This window comes from Petromyzon marinus, chromosome 3 (assembly GCF_048934315.1).
Source record: "Petromyzon marinus isolate PM22_M1 ecotype Great Lakes invasive population chromosome 3, UKy_Petmar_22M1.pri1.0, whole genome shotgun sequence".
Lineage (NCBI taxonomy): Eukaryota > Metazoa > Chordata > Hyperoartia > Petromyzontiformes > Petromyzontidae > Petromyzon > Petromyzon marinus.
The window spans coordinates 17919137-17940348 of record NC_133669.1 but is presented as its reverse complement, the minus strand read 5'-3'; the positions used below and the strand labels follow the sequence as shown (position 1 = coordinate 17940348).

The window sequence follows — 21212 nt, the reverse complement described above, 5'->3', positions numbered from 1 at the left end:
ACGCGCCCACGGGGACAGCCATGCAAACTCCAAATATACACGCATCAGGGTAGGGCCCGACCCCCCGTACACCCGGCGAGGTAGTTAACATCTCGCCACCAAAGGACCCTTCTCACGCCACCGAGATCCAGCATCCAATGAACACGCGGCATGGTTAAGCAATGCCATAGTAGTCGCACAGTACACACAACACACCACAGCACAGACAAGTGCCACAGGTGGACACACTGCACCGCCACGGTATAGACGAGACACGGAATAGCGCAGGACACGCAAAACCAGTGTGTACGCTTAGGGGCCGTCCATAAATGACGTCACGCGATTTTGGACGATTTTTGAAACCCCCCCCCCTCGTCACACAGCGTCACAAATGTCTGACCCCCCCCCCCCCCGAGGTGCGTGACGTCATTTATGGACGGCCCCTTACCACTGTACGTGACATAACACCCGATTAGCACGGTCGGCTACGTACGGCGCAAAAGTTCAACATACACACACACAACATGCCAGACATATGTGCAGTCCTTTTTATTTACAAGTATTGCGTACACAAATACATTTCAATTACAAATAGTAAATAATAATAATGACATTACACAAAATGTTACTAAAAGTGGCTGTACATGCAACAATCAAAAAACGGAGGCTGCAAAAGCAGTGAGAGGGTGGAGGGGGTTCTGATTTGGGTCGCAGTGAACTGTACACTATGGGGAGTTAGGGGAGGAGGTGTGCAACGGTAAGGGGGGGCAGGGGGCAGCGAGCGGCAGCGGGGGCAGCGGGGGGCAGCACGTGTTGACTCGGTGATCGCAAATGCGCGACTGCCTCTCGAAGGTCACGTGACTCCTAGACGTACCCGCGTGGCTCCCTCCATCATCCCTCACAGCAGCTCCCCCCCCCCCCGCCATGTGCCTCACAGTTCAGAATCAAGAATCTTTATTTCGACCGGAGGAGGAATCCGATGCGTTACGAAGTTCCTTTTCACAGATGTCCAGATACGGGGGGGGGGGGGGGGGGCGGGGGCTCCCAGCGGATCTGCTAACATGGAGCAAGGGGGGTGGGCGGATGGGGTGTGGGGGGTCTGTTATCAGCTTTGGGAGTAAAAACAGGGCTGGAGCGAGGGTAATTTATTAAATAAGTTACGTAAATAAAACACAAAATAAAAAACGGCGAGCCATTTGGACTAGTGCGGAACACAGCTACTAACGGACAGACGTGACGACTTTGAAGGGAGGGAGACACGAGCAGGGGAGGTGGGGGCGGGGGGGAAGTAAAACAAGCGAGGGCAGCATCGCACGGGGCGGCAAGCACAGCAGGAGGGCAGGGCTGGGAGGCAGAAGGAGTGATCGGAGGGGCAGGGGGAAGTGATCAGAGGGGCAGGGGGGAGGGATTATAGGGGCAGGGAGGAGCGATCGGAGGGGCAGGGGGAAGTGATCAGAGGGGCAGGGGGGAGGGATTATAGGGGCAGGGAGGAGTGATCAGAGGGGCAGGGAGGAGTGATCAGAGGGGCAGGGGGGAGGAATTAGAGGGGCAGGGTGAAGTGATCAGAGGGGCAGGGGGGAGGGATTATAGGGGCAGGGAGGAGTGATCAGAGGGGCAGGGAGGAGTGATCAGAGGGGCAGGGGGAAGTGATCAGAGGGACAGGGTGAAGTGATCAGAGGGGCAGGGTGAAGTGATCAGAGGGACAGGGTGAAGTGATCAGAGGGGCAGGGTGAAGTGATCAGAGGGACAGGGTGAAGTGATCAGAGGGGCAGGGTGAAGTGATCAGAGGGACAGGGTGAAGTGATCGGTGGGGCAGGGGGAAGTGATCAGAGGGGCAGGGGGGAGGGATTATAGGGGCAGGGAGGAGTGATCAGAGGGGCAGGGAGGAGTGATCAGAGGGGCAGGGGGAAGTGATCAGAGGGGCAGGGAGGAGTGATCAGAGGGACAGGGTGAAGTGATCAGAGGGGCAGGGTGAAGTGATCAGAGGGGCAGGGGGGAGGGATTAGAGGGGCAGGGGGGAGGGATTAGAGGGGCAGGGTGAAGTGATCAGAGGGGCAGGGTGAAGTGATCAGAGGGGCAGGGTGAAGTGATCAGAGGGGCAGGGTGAAGTGATCAGAGGGGCAGGGTGAAGTGATCAGAGGGACAGGGAGGAGTGATCAGAGGGGCAGGGGGAAATGATCAGAGGGACAGGGTGAAGTGATCAGAGGGGCAGGGAGGAGTGATCAGAGGGGCAGGGAGGAGTGATCAGAGGGGCAGGAGAGAGTGATCAGAGGCAGGGTGAAGTGATCAGAGGGACAGTGGAGACAGATCTGAGAGGAGGGGGCAGGGGGCGTGATAAGAGCGGTGGGTGCACTCCCTGGTTACATTTATAAAAACCATCAGAGCACAGGGGTCTTATTCAGAATCAATTGTCACGTGATGTAACTAACGCTTGTTCCCTCGTCACAACGATAACCAAGTCTACTTGGGCTACATGAAAAACCACCGCCTTGGACTACAGCTACACCACACGACAGCTACAGCTTCGCCACTCTAGTGGGTCCTCTTGAACACAGCGATTTGGAAAGTCATAATAAAAAAAGAAATAAAGCTATTTACACTGCATAGAAAGCACTGCAGGTCTAGAACACTACTGTGACTGCTGGAGAAGCATCGTACAGACAGAAGGAGCTGCAGAGGCTCGCACCCTGCTCGACGTGGCTGCCTACGACACTGGGGGCTCTGCACGGCCTAACTCTCAACACCAGACGGGAAAACAAAACGGCGTAATACACCTGTGAAGGACATACACACGATCACTAAGCACCCTCCGCTTGGATACTCCAACGGACGCCGCCACAACGCCAAAGAGGCCCGCCCCAATTCGCTGTTGGTCTCGGTCCACCCCCCCGAGGGGCGAGGAGGAGGTGGGGCTGACGCCTCGTCATCACGTGCGTGCGCAGAGGTTCAGGGGGCCCGGTCACCTCTTCAGGCCTTGGCCCCGATTAGAGCGCGGGACCAAACTGCGAAGCACACACATGAGCACGCACATGCACGCACACTCAAGCAGGCGAGGCACGTAACACGGGTAACGTTTAACGTTTGTCGAGTGTAACCAGGTTCAGTAATCGCTCTGCTATTGCCACTATCGTGGTTAGTTAGCGTCTGCGTAAACGTCACTCAGATTCCCTCCTCCTGTGCTGAAAACTCGGTCTACAAGACAGCCTCGTCTTGTCTTATGTGTCACACTCAACCACCACTGTAACACTGCAGGTCACAACACTTCTGTGCAAATCAGCACATTCATTGGCTTGGTTAAAGTACTTTAAAAAAAAATCCGTAACAAAATAAAATCGTATTGGAAAAAAATTACATGGAGTTAAGCTAAACATTTGCAAGGTTAGGTAATGCCGGTTAGGGCCCGTCACTCCGGTTAAACGAAGCAACACTAGGCAACACAGGAGCATGTTGACAGCATGATGCGTGGTATGGGGATAGAGGCAGGAGATGTGTGGTATGGGGAGAGAGGCAGGAGATGTGTGGTATGGGGAGAGAGGCAGGAGATGTGTGGTATGGGGAGAGAGGCAGGAGATGCGTGGTATGGGGAGAGAGGCAGGAGATGCGTGGTATGGGGAGAGAGGCAGGAGATGTGTGGTACAGGGAGAGAGGGGATGTGTGGTACACTGTATAGAGGTGATCCGTTGCGCATGACTCACCACGCTCAAAACGACCAGTAGTGGGAGGAAGGCCTACTTGCCCTGGTGGTCAAAGGGAATGCTCGTCTGTGGCGAGAGCACGGAGACACGGGGCAGGAGTCGCGCGTGAGAGGGCGTTCAACCGAGGCCTTCACACTCACACGGCAACCAACGTGGCCGGGAGCACAGGGACACCAGCGGTGGAGAGCGAGCTTTCCGTGTTCGAGGGTGCAGGCACGCGAATTTGAGTGAACGCGAGTGTGTGTGAACGCGATTGTGAGCGGACACGAGCGCCAGTGACAGTTGATGCGAGTGTGAGTGATCGCGAGTGAACGTCGGTGTGAATTAATGCGAGTGAGTGAATGCGAGCACGAGTAAATATGCGGGTTAGCGTGACATAACGTGGGAGTGAACTTCGCTCATTTATATTCTTAGCTCTTTCGGTAAAGTCACGTTGAAAGTAAAGCAATAAAATAATAAAATATATATAAAACAATAAAAAATTCTCACGACATTTCGACCATAACACCTGATGATGACCGTTTGTGTTATGGTCGAAACGTCGTGATAATTTTTTATTGTTTTATATATATTTTATTATTTTATTGTTTCCCTTCAACGTGACTTTACCGAAAGAGCTGAGAATATGAATTACTGCAGTCACGAAAGCTTTAAATCAAAATTTCGCTCATTTACCCAGGAAATCCTTATTGAGTAATGCCAGATTTTCACAGGAGTAGTAGTAGTGGGGGATGACGACTGCTCTGCATTTTAAGCAACTTGCGAGCAACCTTTTCAAATACAGACAACTGGCCTCCGGTACGCGCCGTCAGCTGCAACAGCACGTACCGTATCGGTCATCGCACCCCCGCAGTACTCACTAATGAGATAACGACGTTGAGTCGCGAGTGAACAAGTCGAGCATACGTGTCCAAGCTGGTGTGCGAGCGAGTGAACGACGTTGCGAGCGGACGACGTTGCGAGCGGACGACGTTCCAAGTGGACGACATTGCGAGCGAATGTAAGAGTGGACAACATTGTGAGTGGACAACGTCGCGAGTGGACGTGAGTGAACGTTGCGAGTGAATGTTGCGAGTGAACGTGCGCGTGGACAATGCTGCGAGTGTACAACGTTGCGGGTGACTGTACGAGGGCACAACGTCGCGAGCGAACGCGAGCGTGGCCTCCCCACCTGTGAGGTGGACATGCGCGTCATCTCGGGCCGAGCGGTGAGGTCGGACGAGGACACGTTGGCGGGGGCCCCACGGTGAAGCCTCATGCACACGCGGCGCTCGCGCTCCGTCCGCGACAGCGGCCGCGGGGATGTGTTCGCTACGGGGGGGAGGGGTGGGGACGCATAGCACCGATTTTACTCTGTCACGGGACAACCTGACGCATGGCGGTGACGGCAAACGAGATCGTGTGGCGTCCGTACCGTGAGAAATAATACCGCGGCAAACTGGTTCTCTACACACCGCCACCTTAGCCGAGTCACCACGCACGCATTCACCACCCCCCCCCACCCCACCACAGTCAGAATCAGCATCCGATGAGCTATGAAGCTCTTTTCACAGATGTCCAGTTGTAACCACCGTTCCTCACATTCACTCAACACGCACGCATTCACCACCTACTGGCCGACTCACGATCGATTTGCCTTGCCCGACTCCATTTACAGATACTCCCCTATCCACTCAACTCACTCATCACTCCCAATCAGCAACGTGTCGCCATGTCCGTGTCCAAATGCCATTGTCTACAAGTGCCATTGTGTGCAAAATGGCCCCATATATCTGTGTCCCTGTGTCCCCGGGTCTCTATGTTTCCATATTTCCATGTCCCCGGGTGTATGTGTCCCTATTTTGTCCATGTACCCCTGCCCCAACACCATCGTGTTCACATTCCCCCTCCCACATCTCTCTGTGTCTCCATTTCCCCCGTGTCCCACGTGCCTCCCTCGTAACCACGGTGCCCCCCCCCCCCGCCGTGCACCTCGTGACCCCCCCCCCGGACTCCCACCGTGTGCCCATGCCACCCGTGCCCGCCCGTGCTCCCCCCCCCGTGCCCGCCCGTGGCCCCCTCACGCACTCGTCTGTGGTCCCGGCGACACGGGCGTCACGGCGTCCTGGGTGCTGCGGCCACGCGGGCCGGGCGCGCTGGGCGCCGCCCTCGCGGGCACCGCGCGCTGCATGCGCTCCTCGCGCTCGCGCTCACGGCGCTCGCGCTCCGCCTCCTCGTGGCTGCGGCCCCCACCCTGCAGCACAGCGGAGACAGTAACGCAGGATCCTCGCACGAGCTGGACTCACACCCGGGTGCGCGGACAGTTCCACGCTGGTTCCACGCTGGTTCCACGCTGGTTCCACGCTGGTTCCACACTGGTTCCACACTGGTTCCACACTCGATCCACACTCGTTCCACGCTCGTTCCACACTGGTTCCATGCTGGTTCCACACTCGTTCCACACTGGTTCCATGCTGGTTCCACACTCGTTCCACACTCGTTCCACACTCGTTCCACACTCGTTCCACGCTCGTTCCACGCTCGTTCCACGCTCGTTCCACACTCGTTCCACACTCGTTCCACGCTCGTTCCACGCTCGTTCCACGCTCGTTCCACACTCGTTCCACACTCGTTCCACACTCGTTCCACACTCGTTCCACGCTGGTTCCACACTCGTTCCACGCTCGTTCCACACTCGTTCCACACTCGTTCCACGCTCGTTCCACACTCGTTCCACACTCGTTCCACGCTCGTTCCACACTCGTTCCACACTCGTTCCACGCTCGTTCCACACTCGTTCCACACTCGTTCCACACTCGTTCCACACTCGTTCCACGCTCGTTCCACGCTCGTTCCACACTCGTTCCACACTCGTTCCACACTCGTTCCACGCTCGTTCCACACTCGTTCCACGCTCGTTCCACACTCGTTCCACACTCGTTCCACACTCGTTCCACGCTCGTTCCACACTCGTTCCACACTCGTTCCACACTCGTTCCACTTCCATTCCACACTGGTTCAACACTGTTTAGAAATCAGTTCCACTACTTTCACACAAATTACTGTTTTACCGTTGGAACTTCACCATTAAATGTAAACAATGTTGCACATAAACAACGAACATTATTAAACCGCAATAGATATAAATCATTTAAAAAATGTAAAACAAGAACTACATTACACACAAAGTGCATGCCGCAAATGAACCACAACAACTTGCTGATCTCGTCAAGGAACACAAACCATCACGCAAACTCTGGTCATCCTCGCAGCGGCTTTTGGCAAACCATCGAACAAAGACGGTTACCGCATCGCGTGCTTTCAGGTGCGCTTCTATGGCTGTCTAGAACGCTCTTCCTTCCGATATGAGAAAGCCACTGCAGCCGTGCACTTCGAAATCATCTCGATTGAAAACTAATTTCTTGAGAACTCCTTTTTGTGCTTTAGTTTTATTGTCCTTCCCCCGCACCTCCGATGTTGACTACGTTCGGTGGCGAAAGAAGTTCAACATACATACTGAGTGGCACCGTAGTCCACATGCTAACAAAAGTGACATCACCCAATGCCATTGTACCACCATTTTTGGTGGGAAAACCACGGATGTGAAGTCGTGTTAGTGACACCACTTCCAGTTTGTGGTTTGAGCCGAAATATATTTTTGGGAACATGACAAATTAATTTGATCAATACGAGCGCATCCCCAGCGTGTATCAATAATATCAATTACAAAAAACAAAGGTCCTTCATTTAACCAGAATACAAGTTAGGGATACTTGGGCGAAGTGATGCTATTGAGCGTCTATAGTACAAGGAGGCGACTGCTCGCCGTTGAGCGAATGACTGGAGGAGCCAATCGGTGAGCGCCGTCTCGTCAACCACTGCGGTGCGCGCTGCGGCGCAGCCGGGTTGAGACGCGCGCAACCGTGCGTGCACTCACAAACTTGAGCATGTTCCAGTCGAACACGTAGTCGTAGGAGAAGCCCTGCCGGTGGAAGAGGTTGCGGAAGAGCTGCCGCAGATACGAGTAATCGGGCTTGTCGTCGAATCGCAGCGAGCGGCAGAAGTTGAGGTATGTCGCAAACTCGGCTGCGGGGGGGACAGCAGGGGGCGGGTGGGCATGGGGCGGCACTGTGACACGCAGCTCGACGAGGGAGTGAGTAGGGGGGAGATGGCACACAGTGACACGCAGCTCGACGAGGGAGTAGGGGGGAGATGGCACACAGTGACACGCAGCTCGACGAGGGAGTAGGGGGAGATGGCACACAGTGACACGCAGCTCGACGCGGGAGTAGGGGGGAGATGGCACACAGTGACACGCAGCTCGACGAGGGAGTGAGTAGGGGGAGATGGCACACAGTGACACGCAGCTCGACGAGGGAGTAGGGGGGAGATGGCACACAGTGACACGCAGCTCTACGAGGGAGTGAGTAGGGGGAGATGGCACACAGTGACACGCAGCTCGACGAGGGAGTGAGTAGGGGGAGATGGCACACAGTGACACGCAGCTCGACGAGGGAGTAGGGGGGAGATGGCACACAGTGACACGCAGCTCTACGAGGGAGTGAGTAGGGGGAGATGGCACACAGTGACACGCAGCTCGACGAGGGAGTAGGGGGGAGATGGCACACAGTGACACGCAGCTCTACGAGGGAGTGAGTAGGGGGGAGATGGCACACAGTGACACGCAGCTCGACGCGGGAGCGAGTAGGGGGAGATGGCACACAGTGACACGCAGCTCGACGAGGGAGTGAGTAGGGGGGAGATGGCACACAGTGACACGCAGCTCGACGCGGGAGTAGGGGGGGGGACGGCACACAGTGACACGCAGCTCGACGCGGGAGCGAGTAGGGGGGAGATGGCACACAGTGACACCCAGCTCTACGAGGGAGTGAGTAGGGGGGAGATGGCACACAGTGACACGCAGCTCGACGCGGGAGTAGGGGGGAGATGGCACACAGTGACACGCAGCTCGACGAGGGAGTAGGGGGGAGATGGCACACAGTGACACGCAGCTCGACGCGGGAGCGAGTAGGGGGGAGATGGCACACAGTGACACGCAGCTCGACGAGGGAGTGAGTAGGGGGAGATGGCACACAGTGACACGCAGCTCGACGCGGGAGTAGGGGGGAGATGGCGCACAGTGACACGCAGCTCGATGAGGGAGCAGGGGGGGGGGACGGCACACAGTGACACGCAGCTCGACGCGGGAGTTGGGGGGCGGCAACCGTGGAGCGACTCAGGCTATGGTAACACGAGGTGTGTAACGATGTATCATAGCTTCATCGGGTAAGCGTCAATTCTCATGGTCACAATACACGCATCGAACTATTTAATGGATTTATTTATTTACATCTGCCGCCAATACGGATTTCACATTCGCCATGTTGGAATATTATAATTCAAGGCCGTAATTATAACAGAGCAATGTAATACAATACACTATTAGACATTATTGTAAAAAATAAAATAAAAAGTCTATCCTATGTGTCAGTGAATTTTTGTATATTTTAGGCAGGAAATTCGTTTTCAAATTTAGTTTTTTTTCTGGGGGGGGGGGGACCCCCAGACCCCCTGGAAGATTTGGTCCGCCCCAATGTTGACTCCATGGCTACGGCCTTTTTATTCTGTTTTGAATAATGACCAATCATTGAATGAATAATTGTCACATGCCTATTGTCCACTATCTTTTATCATTGGGTTTAATCTTTTACAGGTCTAATTCAGGAAATGTTTGAACTTAATTATTTTGATAAAAGCAAAGGTCAAGGTTCAACAGGTATACTGACATTTGGAGGTATCTGTCAGATACACAACTGGACAACAGAGCAGTGTGTGTATCGATAACAGCTTTTGAAGTCCTTTTATATTTTAAGATTCTGCTGGATGGCTAGAACGTGCGGGCAAGTGCACGGTGGTGACATCACGCCTCCCCCACCAACCACCCTCCACCCCGGGCCGTGTATCCAATTCACATGCGTGGACAATGTTGGTCTAATTTAAAACAAAGAACAGTCAACCCCTCCGCTTAAAACCATGAGAAAGATGAAACGTAGCGGTGTTTACATCTGCATGTAAACCGCGCATGTAAAAGTGTGCGTTTTCATCGCAGAGGCACTTAGCAAAACACCACCGCCACCACCACTGCCGCCACAACAGCCGCCGCCGTCGCAAGAGCCACAGCCACCGTCAGCACCGTCGCCACCGCGGCGGCGCACGGCAGCGCGTCACTCACAGGGGTATCCCTTGCAGAGCACCTCGATGGGCGTGGACATCTTCTTCTCGCTGATGCGCTCGTACTTTTGGCGCTTGGTGGCCGCCTTGAGGCCCTGCCAGGGCAGTGAGCCCAGGTTGAAGTACATGAGCACGTAGCCCAGGGACTCCAGGTCGTCCCGCCGGCTCTGCTCTGTGGCGCAAAACGGGAGGGCCATGGCGGGTCAGGGCCCTCGGTACACACTCCCACCGTGTGGCCACACCAAGGGGAATGCCGGGGGAGGTGAAAGCACGGGGCGAAGCAACAGGAACTAGCGCTGTCCATGGTCGGTGTAGCGCCGTACCTGTGACCATGTGAGTGTTGACGTATGATGTCGTTGTTGTACCCATGACCAGGTGTGTGTTGATGGAAATTGGAGAGGTAGCGTTGTACCTATGACCAGGTGAGTGTTGATAGATGGATGTCGATGCCGTACCTATGCCGAGGTGGGTGTTGATGGAGGCGTAGCGCGCCGTGCCCGTCAGGTTCTTGTTCTCGCGGTAGGGAATGTGCTGGTGCGTGCGCGCGTCGCGGTACTTCTTGGCCAGGCCGAAGTCGATGATGTAGACGAGGTTCCCCTTCTTGCCCAGCCCCATGAGGAAGTTGTCGGGTTTAATGTCGCGGTGGATGAAGTTCTTCGAGTGGATGTACTCGATGCGACTGATCTGCTTGCGCACAGAATGAATGGAACTTGCTCAGTGTGCGCCAAGGACTGCTACAGTGTCAGGGAGGGGGCAACGGGCCCCAGTGGAGGCAGTGAGGGGTGAGGACGGCGATGTTAACTCCCTCGCCTGGTATGCAGGCAGTTGTGGGTTTGATCCCTACCCTGACGCCTCCTGTATATTTAGAGTTTTCATATTTCTCTTCCCGTGGTCACGTGGATTTTGCCTCTAGGTCCTCCGGTTTTTCCCTCCACATTGAGAATCAAGGTCCGTTCACAATATTTGGCTGCTATAAATGTCCACGTAATAATAAGCCGCTACGTCATAGCCTGGTCGCTTCTGAACAAGAGCTACACATAGCTCAGTGGGCCTTACGTAGTCAAAAAAAAAGTCTAGTTTAGTTTCAACTGTGGGGAGCCCCTGCGAGGGAGAGAGGCACCCACCATCTGGTCGGCGAGCAGCAGCACAGTCTTGAGGCTGAACTTGCGGGAGCAGAAGTTGAAGAGGTCCTCCAGGCTGGGCCCCAGCAGCTCCATCACCATCACGTTGTAGTCGCCCTCTGCACCGCACCACTTGATAGTGGGGATTCCCACTGTGGCACACATACACACAAAGTCAACGACACCCTGTTTTTAGTCTTCAAGATTTGGAGAACATGCTATCAGCGAGCGCCCATGAAGGCCAGAATGGTGCACAGGGTGGTGGTATGACCAGGATCACGCATCACAACCAGGGCGCTTTTTTCTCCCAAGTGCCGATGTTTACACACCACATTGGGTACTCATTTGAGGCTGAGTTGGCTTTAGGGATGTCCAGCATGGGTTCGGACACCACTTGTAACTGATGTCAACCGTGGCTGTAAATTAAACCACGTCGCCCGGTTCACAGTGCAGCGCATCAATCACTGCACCACGACTCCTGCGCATACACAAAGAAAAAGATCCCCTGTAAAACCTTAACACCTATGGAGGCCGGCACGGCACACGAAGGGGGTGGGTGGCCATCACCACACCTGGTCGCCTTTTTCTCCCGAGTGGTGATGTTTACACACCACACCAGGTACTCAATTTAGGCCGAGTTGACCTAGGGGAAGCCCAGGATCGGTCAGTATAATGGTCACCGATGTTGGCCGTGAGCGGTAATCGATCTTGGGCCACCGGTCTCATAGCGCAGCGTGCTAACCACTACGCCACTGCTGCCCACGAGCACACACACACACACAACGGAGAGACAGGCAGTGCAGCTCGGGGGCGTCCAGTGTCGGGTTCAGTTGACGGGTGCAACACGCATGACCCGTGCGTTTCTATCTAAGTACACGTTCCTCCTGCGGGTGCTGCACAGGGCAGGAGGCCCTAAGTATCGAGTTGGGGCCTTGCGTTGGTAAGTACACGAACCTCATGCGTGTGCTGCATAGAGCAGGACGCCCTGCGCTACTGTCGGGCGGCAGGGAGGCAGCCGCACAGCTGCGGGGATTGACCCGAGTTTGAAAACTAGCCCAGCCTCAAATGCCATCAGCCCCCGCAGTGACGGGGTAGGGGGGTTGGGGGGATAGAGGGTGAGGGGTGGGGTGGGTGGTCTGAAGGAGGCAGAGCACCCCCCCCCCCCCACCCTTGCTGAATTCTTACTCAACATTTGTCTAATGTCTGCTTAACAATAACGGTGTTATGTCCCAGTTGCGTTTTAGTATTCCTACAGCCTTTCAGCAACAAGGTCACGCTGCAGCGCTGGATGTCATAATCCAATCCGCATCACCGAGGTCTTTTGTGTTAAAGCGCGACTGCCAGGCGGAGATTCCTGTCGCCTTGCCCAACAGAGACCACTGTGGATGGACGCAGAGTGGATGGGTGTGGAGGGGGTGGAGAGTGGTGGGGGTGGAGAGTGGTGAGGTGGAGATGGGTGGGGAGCGGAGGGGAGTGGAGGGGTGCGAGGGTGTGGGCAGATGTGAGGTAGCATAGTGCAACAGTTAGCGCGCTGCGCTATGAACCCGGAAAATCGAGTTCGATTCCCACTCACAAGTCAACACCAGTGACGATTATCTGAATTGGTCCTGGGCCTCCTCTAGGTTGCCTCGGCCTCAAACGAATACCTGGTGCGACGTGCAAACATCACCATTGGGGAGTGAAAGGCAGTTGGGTGTGGTGCTGGCCACCCACCCCTTCGTGTGCCATGCCGGCCTTCATAGGTGCTCGCTAACAGCACTCGCAACAGTATATTAAGGCTACACGGGGGATATTTGTCTTTGTGGGTGGTGTACCTCCACCCTGCATCATCTTGTAGAACTTGCTCTCGATGTGCAGCTGCGGGTGCTTAGTTTTCACGCACTCCAGCTTGATGGCCACCTCCTCCCCCGTGGCGATGTTGGTTCCTGCGAACAAGGAGGAGAGGAGACCATCCCGCGCGCCAGTTACCGACGAGCGTCCGCGCACGCCACCCGCCGGGCACGCGGCAAAAGCGTGCAGCCAGTGACAGACCGGTCCACTGGCCCTCAGAATCGGCCCAGACATTTGTAAACACAGCGGCTCAAATTCGGGCTATGGACAAGTGTGTTTTTCATTGGGTTGTGCGACAAACTGTGGACTAGTAGCTAGATGTGCGATGTGGCAACGTATTAGCGTGATTTTTGCCGTGCGATCTCATTAGCCGATTTGGGCTGGCCCAAAAAACAAATCGGCCGGTGAAGAAGAATATTTGGAGCTGCCAAATATGGGATTTAATGCCAACTGAGAGCATAAATAAGTAATGAAGCATACACATTAGAGGTAATAACATTTTTTTTATTCTAATCACATTTTCCATTTCCCCACAAAGACCGGTCCAGCAGCCCTCAGAATGGACCGGCCCACCGGGCATTTGCCCGGACTGCTGCCCTATGGCCAGTCCGAGCGTACTTGCGGTCACCGCCGGCTCAACACGGGAATGTGGGACACGGTAACTCCTCCACCATCTCCACAACCACAACCACGCCGGTGCTCGGGGAGATGTGATGGGGTGGAGTGTTCAAACACATGGTGGGAATGACAGTAAGCCCCCCAACCGTTTATCAATAATAATAATACATTGATTGTTTACCCATTTAGACTCACTCGTTGTAAAAACCATTTTTCAGTCGTGTTTTTTTTGCGCTCGGGAGCGATGATGCTGCTGTGCGCAATCCCAATTGTGTAATTTAACAGGTAATTTTTCAGCATGAGCGATGTCATGCGGCCAACACTAGTTACAGCGTATGTAGTTTTATTTTAGCTACAGATGGAAACCGGAAAACCTAGAGGGAACTATAACAGAACCGAGAGAGAACATACAGGCTCCACAATGAAAGGTTCTCCAGTCAGGAGTTGAAAGTTGAATCCAATAACTTCTTGCTGTGAGGCACAATTGTGACCAAGCTCCAGGTTCAGGAGAGCCTCCAACCTCATTTTATAGAGTGAGCAGCAATTACCAAGTCATCAACATAAATAAAATATCGTTCATCAGCAGGGAGCCATCCATCAACCTCACCGAGACATCAATCAGCCTCCCACTGTATCTATACCAGATGTAAATTCCTCTGGTAAAGCCATTCATTCTCAAATTACGTGGTAAAGAAATGTTAAATAGTTTAGGGGCCAGAGGACATCCCTGTTGCACCCCAAGGTAAAAAGAAATGGTTACGACACCCAGAAAATGCAGCTTTGCCCGGGCCTGCCTACCATCATAAAGGTCCTTAATGATCGTGAGTGGTGGGTCAGGGACTGCGATAATATTAAAATGTGATTTTAAAAATGATTTGAAATGAAAGTTAATTTGAATACATACGGCTGAATAAGAAAATATACATATATTATTTAAATAATCTTAATTCAGCGAAGATTTTACATGAAGTCGAATATTCAGTACATCCCAACGAAATACACTTCAATAGTCACCACACACCCTCAATAGCAGTGGCTGGACTTGGGTTACAAACAGTTGTCTTTATTACACAATTACATGTGTACGAATGAAATTTTAAAAAACGTTTTAAGCAGCAATGCAGATATGAGCAGAGGATGAGTTCAGGTTATTGAAAAAAATCGAATTGCAGTTTTTTTTTAAAATCAGAACTTCTGATTTTCAGATCACATACGCTACGTACCAGTTCAACCTGAATTTTGTGCTGACGAAAGTGACGTCTCCCAATGGCAAAGCAGCACACCACGTGAGATGAGAAAACCTTGCACGGGACGTCGGTAATGCGCCGTGACTTGCCCTGACGTCGTCACGTTTCCGGATAAGGCCCAAAGAATGACGTTTTCCCTGATCATCTGAAATTTGGTTTCTAGACGCTAAATTTGGATTTTTATTTTTTTGTGCAGGTTATGCCGAAAATCAACAACACATCCCTAGCAGTCACCTAAATTAAACTAAACTGCATTGGCAGTGGTGCACAAGCACAATGAACAGAAACCGAACACTTTCATCATGACCAACACTGCCCTAAAAGGAAAATAACACATAACAGGCGACGTTTCGGGAAATGGCCCTTGTTCATAGCAGACATTTATTACAATTATTGTTATGACAACAAATGAGGGCGACGTTGCTCATCACAGCGTTTCCATAACAACGGCACAGGGGATCAGTGAGCTCAGTGCTCCCACAATCCCCGTTCCAGAGTCAATTTACCCCTCGATAGCGAAACCCCCCACAGAGCAAGCAGCTCAGCCCTGAGTGCAGCCACACGACCCCAGAGTCCCCGGGTGAGCTGCCCCTACCACCCTAGTCTCATCATCCCCCACCCACACTGCCACCTGCTCCACGCACACACACACAAACAAAAGACAAAGATCCCTCTCTATAGCCTTTAACAGACTGTTGGAGCAAGTGTTGTTAGCGAGCATTTACAAAAGCCCGAAGAGCACACGAGGGGGTTGGTGGGAAAAGCACCACGCTCGTCCCCCTTTGTCTCCCCAGTGGCAATGTTTACACAACACACCAGATACTCATTTGAGGCTGAGTGTGTGGAGGGGCCACACACACACACCACTCAACACAACACACAAACATACAATGACACTGTGATGTGTCATTGTACGTCAATTGTTGTGTCCGTGTTCTATGATTTCATTCATCTCTCCGTGTTGATGTTTGGGTCCTCCATTTGCGTCTCTTGTTTGCGTGTCGTTGACGTTGGGTCTGTGCTCTATGCTAGTGGCAACTGCGTGTCGATATGTGTTATAGGGTTGCGTCACTGTGTGATGAGGTTGAGTGCAGCACGCCCCCCCCCCCCCACCGGAGTCCCTGAGTGCAGCCTAACGAGAAGAGCTCCCGCCTAGCAGCCCTGCCCAATGACCCCCACCCACATTGGCGCCTGCTGCTGCTGCTACCACCGAGAGGGAACGTGTGGAGGACGGTGGTCCACTGCAGTGTAGGTCGTTGCCAAAAAGACAAAGATCCCCCGTATAACCGAAGCAGACTATTGGGGCAAGTGCTGTTAGCGAGTAGCACCTATGAAGGCCGGCATGGCACACGATGGGGTGAGCGGACAGCGCAACGTGCGGCCGCCTTTCTCTCGCTTAGTGGCAATGTTTACGCATCGCACCAGGTACTCAATTGAGGCCGAGTCGACCTATGGGAGGCCCAGGATTGGTGCAGATAATCGTCACCGGTGTTGGCCAAACTCGGGTCCCCGGGTTAACCGCTGCACTACGGCTCCTCGCATGCCACACACACACGTAGCAAAGTCACACCACACCACCCAAGATACTCCAAACACAAACATTATTCCCGTGTAGCATAAGCTGCTGTTGGGGCGAGGGCATGCAAACACCAGCATGGCGCAGGAGGAGGTGGTGTGGGCAGACCTGGCCAAATTTGTCTCCCCCAGTGCTGATATTTACACACTGCACCACGTACTAATGTAAGGCTGAGTAGACCTAGGAGAAGCCTGGGACCAGTTCAGATATTCACCACTGGTGTTAGCCATGGCCAGGAATAGCCCCTAGGACACCTAGTTCGTAGCGCAGGGCACCAACCCCTGCGCTACCACCACTCCTTACGGAGAAGATATTCCACACTCGCGCACGGGCCAGACCACACACACACACGTTAGCCACTCCACACACAAACGTGGGCCACTCCACACACACGCAGTCCACTCACCACGTACTTAAGCATGAGAGAACGGCAAGCCCCCCCCCGCCCGCCCGACACGGAGCAGGATTAGAACACAAAGCAATGTAGCGACAGCACCGGCCCGACCAGCTGAGCGACCTGCCCTTTACGTAACGAACCCTGGGGTGGGCAGCCCCCACCGCCCGCGCACTCCTGTGACGACAACCGCAGCCGAGTTTGGGCCACATGGAGGTGGCTGTTGCTCCCGGCGGAGGCCGGCAACTGGTGTCGGCCTCGTGTCCACGCCGTCGTCTGTGTCGTGCCGATGTGCGCGCGCGCGCGCGTGTGTGTGTGTGTCGCTGCGTTCTACGATTACGATCCATTCGCTAATTTTTGTATTTTACCAGGTAAACACCACTGAGATACGTAGCGCTTTTTCATAAACGACCCGACAACAAGCGATAGCTCAACGAAGTGGCTTATCACGTGAAAAAATTACAGCAGCCAAAGACACTGAACGCACGTTGATTCTAAATGTGGAGAGGAGGACCCGGAGAAAAATCCACATGACCAAGGGGAGAGAGACACGCAAACTCCAAATAAACATGCATCGGAGTCGGGATCGAACCCACGACCTCCTGCATTCCAGGCAAGGGAGTTAACATCTTGCTACCGTGGCACCCCCATTAGACGTCACTGTGGCGATGCCGGTGTCCTGTGAATGCGTCACCGTGTGATGATAATTTGTAACTATGGCGTGTTGATGTTTGTGTCACCATGGTGTGTTTATGTTTGTGCTCTATGACTGTATAGGTGCGAAAGAAGTTCCACGTGATAAGCCACGTCGTTGAACTCTCATTTGTGGCCATGTCGCTCCTGAAAAAGAGCTGTATAGCTCAGTGGGCCTTACCTGCTCAAATAAAAAATAGTTAATAGTGAAAATTGTTTTGATTTGTTTTATAATGATCTATGGTCGTGTCACTGTGGTGTGTTCTATGGCTGTGTCACTGTGGTGTGATGATGGATGTGTCACTATGGTGTGATGATGGCTGTGTCACTGTGGTGTGATGATGGTTGTGTCACTGTGGTGTGATGATGGTTGTGTCACTGTCGTGTGCTCTATGGCTGTGTCACTGTGGTGTGATGATGGCTGTGTCACTGTGGTGTGATGATGGCTGTGTCACTGTGGTGTGATGATGGCTGTGTCACTGTGGTGTGATGATGGCTGTGTCACTGTGGTGTGCTCTATGGCTGTGTCACTGTGGTGATGATGGCTGTCACTGTGGTGTGATGATGTTTGTGTCACTGTGGTGTGATGATGGTTGTGTCACTGTGGTGTGATGATGGTTGTGTCACTGTGGTGTGATGATGGTTGTGTCACTGTGGTGTGATGATGGCTGTGTCACTGTGGTGTGATGATGGCTGTGTCACTGTGGTGTGATGATGGCTGTGTCACTGTGGTGTGATGATGGCTGTGTCACTGTGGTGTGCTCTATGGCTGTGTCACTGTGGTGTGATGATGGTTGTGTCACTGTGGTGTGATGATGGTTGTGTCACTGTGGTGTGATGATGGCTGTGTCACTGTGGTGTGATGATGGCTGTGTCACTGTGGTGATGATGGCTGTCACTGTGGTGTGATGATGGTTGTGTCACTGTGGTGTGATGATGGCTGTGTCACTGTGGTGTGATGATGGCTGTGTCACTGTGGTGATGATGGCTGTCACTGTGGTGTGATGATGTTTCTGTCACTGTGGTGTGATGATGGTTGTGTCACTGTGGTGTGATGATGGTTGTGTCACTGTGGTGTGATGATGGCTGTGTCACTGTGGTGTGATGATGGCTGTGTCACTGTGGTGATGATGGCTGTCACTGTGGTGTGATGATGGTTGTGTCACTGTGGTGTGATGGTGGTTGTGTCACTGTGGTGTGATGATGGCTGTGTCACTGTGGTGTGATGATGGTTGTGTCACTGTGGTGTGATGATGGCTGTGTCACTGTGGTGTGCTCTATGGCTGTGTCACTGTGGTGTGATGATGGCTGTCACTGTGGTGTGATGATGGCTGTGTCACTGTGGTGTGATGATGGTTGTGTCACTGTGGTGTGATGATTGCTGTGTCACTGTGGTGTGATGATGGTTGTGTCACTGTGGTGTGATGATGGCTGTGTCACTGTGGTGTGATGATGGTTGTGTCACTGTGGTGTGATGATGGCTGTGTCACTGTGGTGTGATGATGGTTGTGTCACTGTGGTGTGATGATGGCTGTGTCACTGTGGTGTGATGATGGCTGTGTCACTGTGGTGATGATAGCTGTGTCACTGTGGTGTGATGATGGCTGTGTCACTGTGGTGTGATGATTGCTGTGTCACTGTGGTGTGATGATGGCTGTGTCACTGTGGTGTGATGATGGCTGTGTCACTGTGGTGTGATGATGGCTGTGTCACTGTGGTGTGATGATGGCTGTGTCACTGTGGTGATGATGGCTGTGTCACTGTGGTGTGATGATGGCTGTGTCACTGTGGTGTGATGATGGTTGTGTCACTGTGGTGTGATGATGGCTGTGTCACTGTGGTGTGCTCTATGGCTGTGTCACTGTGGTGTGATGATGGCTGTCACTGTGGTGCGATGATGGCTGTGTCACTGTGGTGTGATGATGGTTGTGTCACTGTGGCGTGATGATGGTTGTGTCACTGTGGTGTGATGATGGCTGTGTCACTGTGGTGTGATGATGGCTGCGTCACTGTGGTGTGATGATGGCTGTGTCACTGTGGTGTGATGATGGTTGTGTCACTGTGGTGTGATGATGGCTGTGTCACTGTGGTGTGATGATGGCTGCGTCACTGTGGTGTGATGATGGTTGTGTCACTGTGGTGTGATGATGGTTGTGTCACTGTGGTGTGATGATGGCTGTGTCACTGTGGTGTGATGATGGCTGCGTCACTGTGGTGTGATGATGGCTGTGTCACTGTGGTGTGATGATGGCTGTGTCACTGTGGTGTGATGATGGCTGTGTCACTGTGGTGTGATGATGGTTGTGTCAATGTGGTGTGATGATGGCTGTGTCACTGTGGTGTGATGATGGCTGTGTCACTGTGGTGTGATGATGGCTGTGTCACTGTGGTGTGATGATGGTTGTCACTGTGGTGTGATGATGGCTGTGTCACTGTGGTGTGATGATGGCTGTGTCACTGTGGTGTGATGATGGCTGTGTCACTGTGGTGTGATGATGGTTGTGTCACTGTGGTGTGATGATGGCTGTGTCACTGTGGTGTGATGATGGCTGTGTCACTGTGGTGTGATGATGGCTGTGTCACTGTGGTGTGATGATGGCTACGTGGTGTCTTCTGGGTTGTGCGTATCACCCAGGTAGATGTCACCAAAGGAACCGCTTCCGATCTTGCGCCCAAGGCGGTATTTGTTGCCGACCCTGAGCTCCATGTCTCTGTCTCCTACAGCAGAGACAAAAATGTGATATATATATCAAAAAGAAACGGAGGCAAATAGACATATGAAGCAGCGAAATAATGACATATAAGCATACATATAACACAAGACACAAATACACAGACATGCGCGCTCAAGTTCCCACGAAAACGGACATACGCAGGTATATATACCCAGACACACAGCCAAAAAACAGATACAGACACGAAAACACACGCAAAGGTATAAAACACACAACTATACGGCACACGATTAAAATACACTCCCATAAATAGAGAGTAAAATACACTCGTGCAGAAACACACGCAGACACAAAGACACGCAGAATCACGGAAACACAAAATACACAAACATGAGCATAAACATATAGGCAGAATACACAAAAATAAACAACCACACAAAAAACAAACGTATGAATCGAGATACACACACACACATATACACGTCCAGACACGCACACAAAGACACACAAAAACACAGGCACACACACACACGCCTACACATACACACGAACACAAACACCCATACACAAGACGCACACCAAGGCACACAAAACTCACGTAAACATCGACACAAATACACCCACCCACTTGATATACAAAATTACACAAACACACACACAAGGCGCTCATGCGCGCAGACTCCATCACACACCGACGACACTCGCACCGACACACAAACACGCTCGCGCTCACACCCCCCCCCCCACCGACACTCAAACGCGACACCTGACACACTCGCCGACACACTCACTGCTGACACGGGCCGCACACTCGCCGCACACTCACTCGCCGACACCTCACTGCTGACAAACAGGGGAGGAGCCGGCCTCGTCTCTCCCGTCCGTCTCCTTCGCCGGTGGGGCATCGAGATTTTTTCACCGCGGATTTGCCTCACCTAAGTGCGTCGCGAGAAGGAAATATCCGCGGGGACGTGACCGTGGCACGGCGAGGGGCGTGCTCCGCGCGATCCGAGGCGGCTACTGCGGGCGGCGGCGTCGCGATGCCACGGATTGCGCGGGGTCCATGGAGCGGGCGGCCCTCACGACGCCATTATTTACCTCCACTCCTGCGCGTGACGTCACGCGGAAGAACAATGCACGGGCCCGGATGCGGGAGACGTCACCATGGGCGACG

General features: G+C 53.2%; 1 protein-coding gene across 1 annotated transcript; it reads right to left on the bottom strand.

Moving 5' to 3' along the window:
- Positions 1–513: 513 nt before the first annotated feature.
- On the bottom strand, positions 514–21211 carry LOC116955997 (casein kinase I). The gene is made up of 11 exons (XM_032977388.2): positions 20974–21211; positions 19995–20081; positions 12820–12930; positions 11009–11157; positions 10340–10568; positions 9886–10056; positions 7591–7739; positions 5742–5907; positions 4846–4985; positions 3675–3740; positions 514–2981 (listed from the first exon to the last, which is right to left on the bottom strand). The coding sequence occupies exons 2-10, from the start codon at positions 20068–20070 to the stop codon at positions 3708–3710; spliced, it is 1224 nt and encodes a 407-aa protein (XP_032833279.2). The 5' UTR covers positions 20071–20081; positions 20974–21211; the 3' UTR covers positions 514–2981; positions 3675–3707.
- Position 21212: the final 1 nt, after the last annotated feature.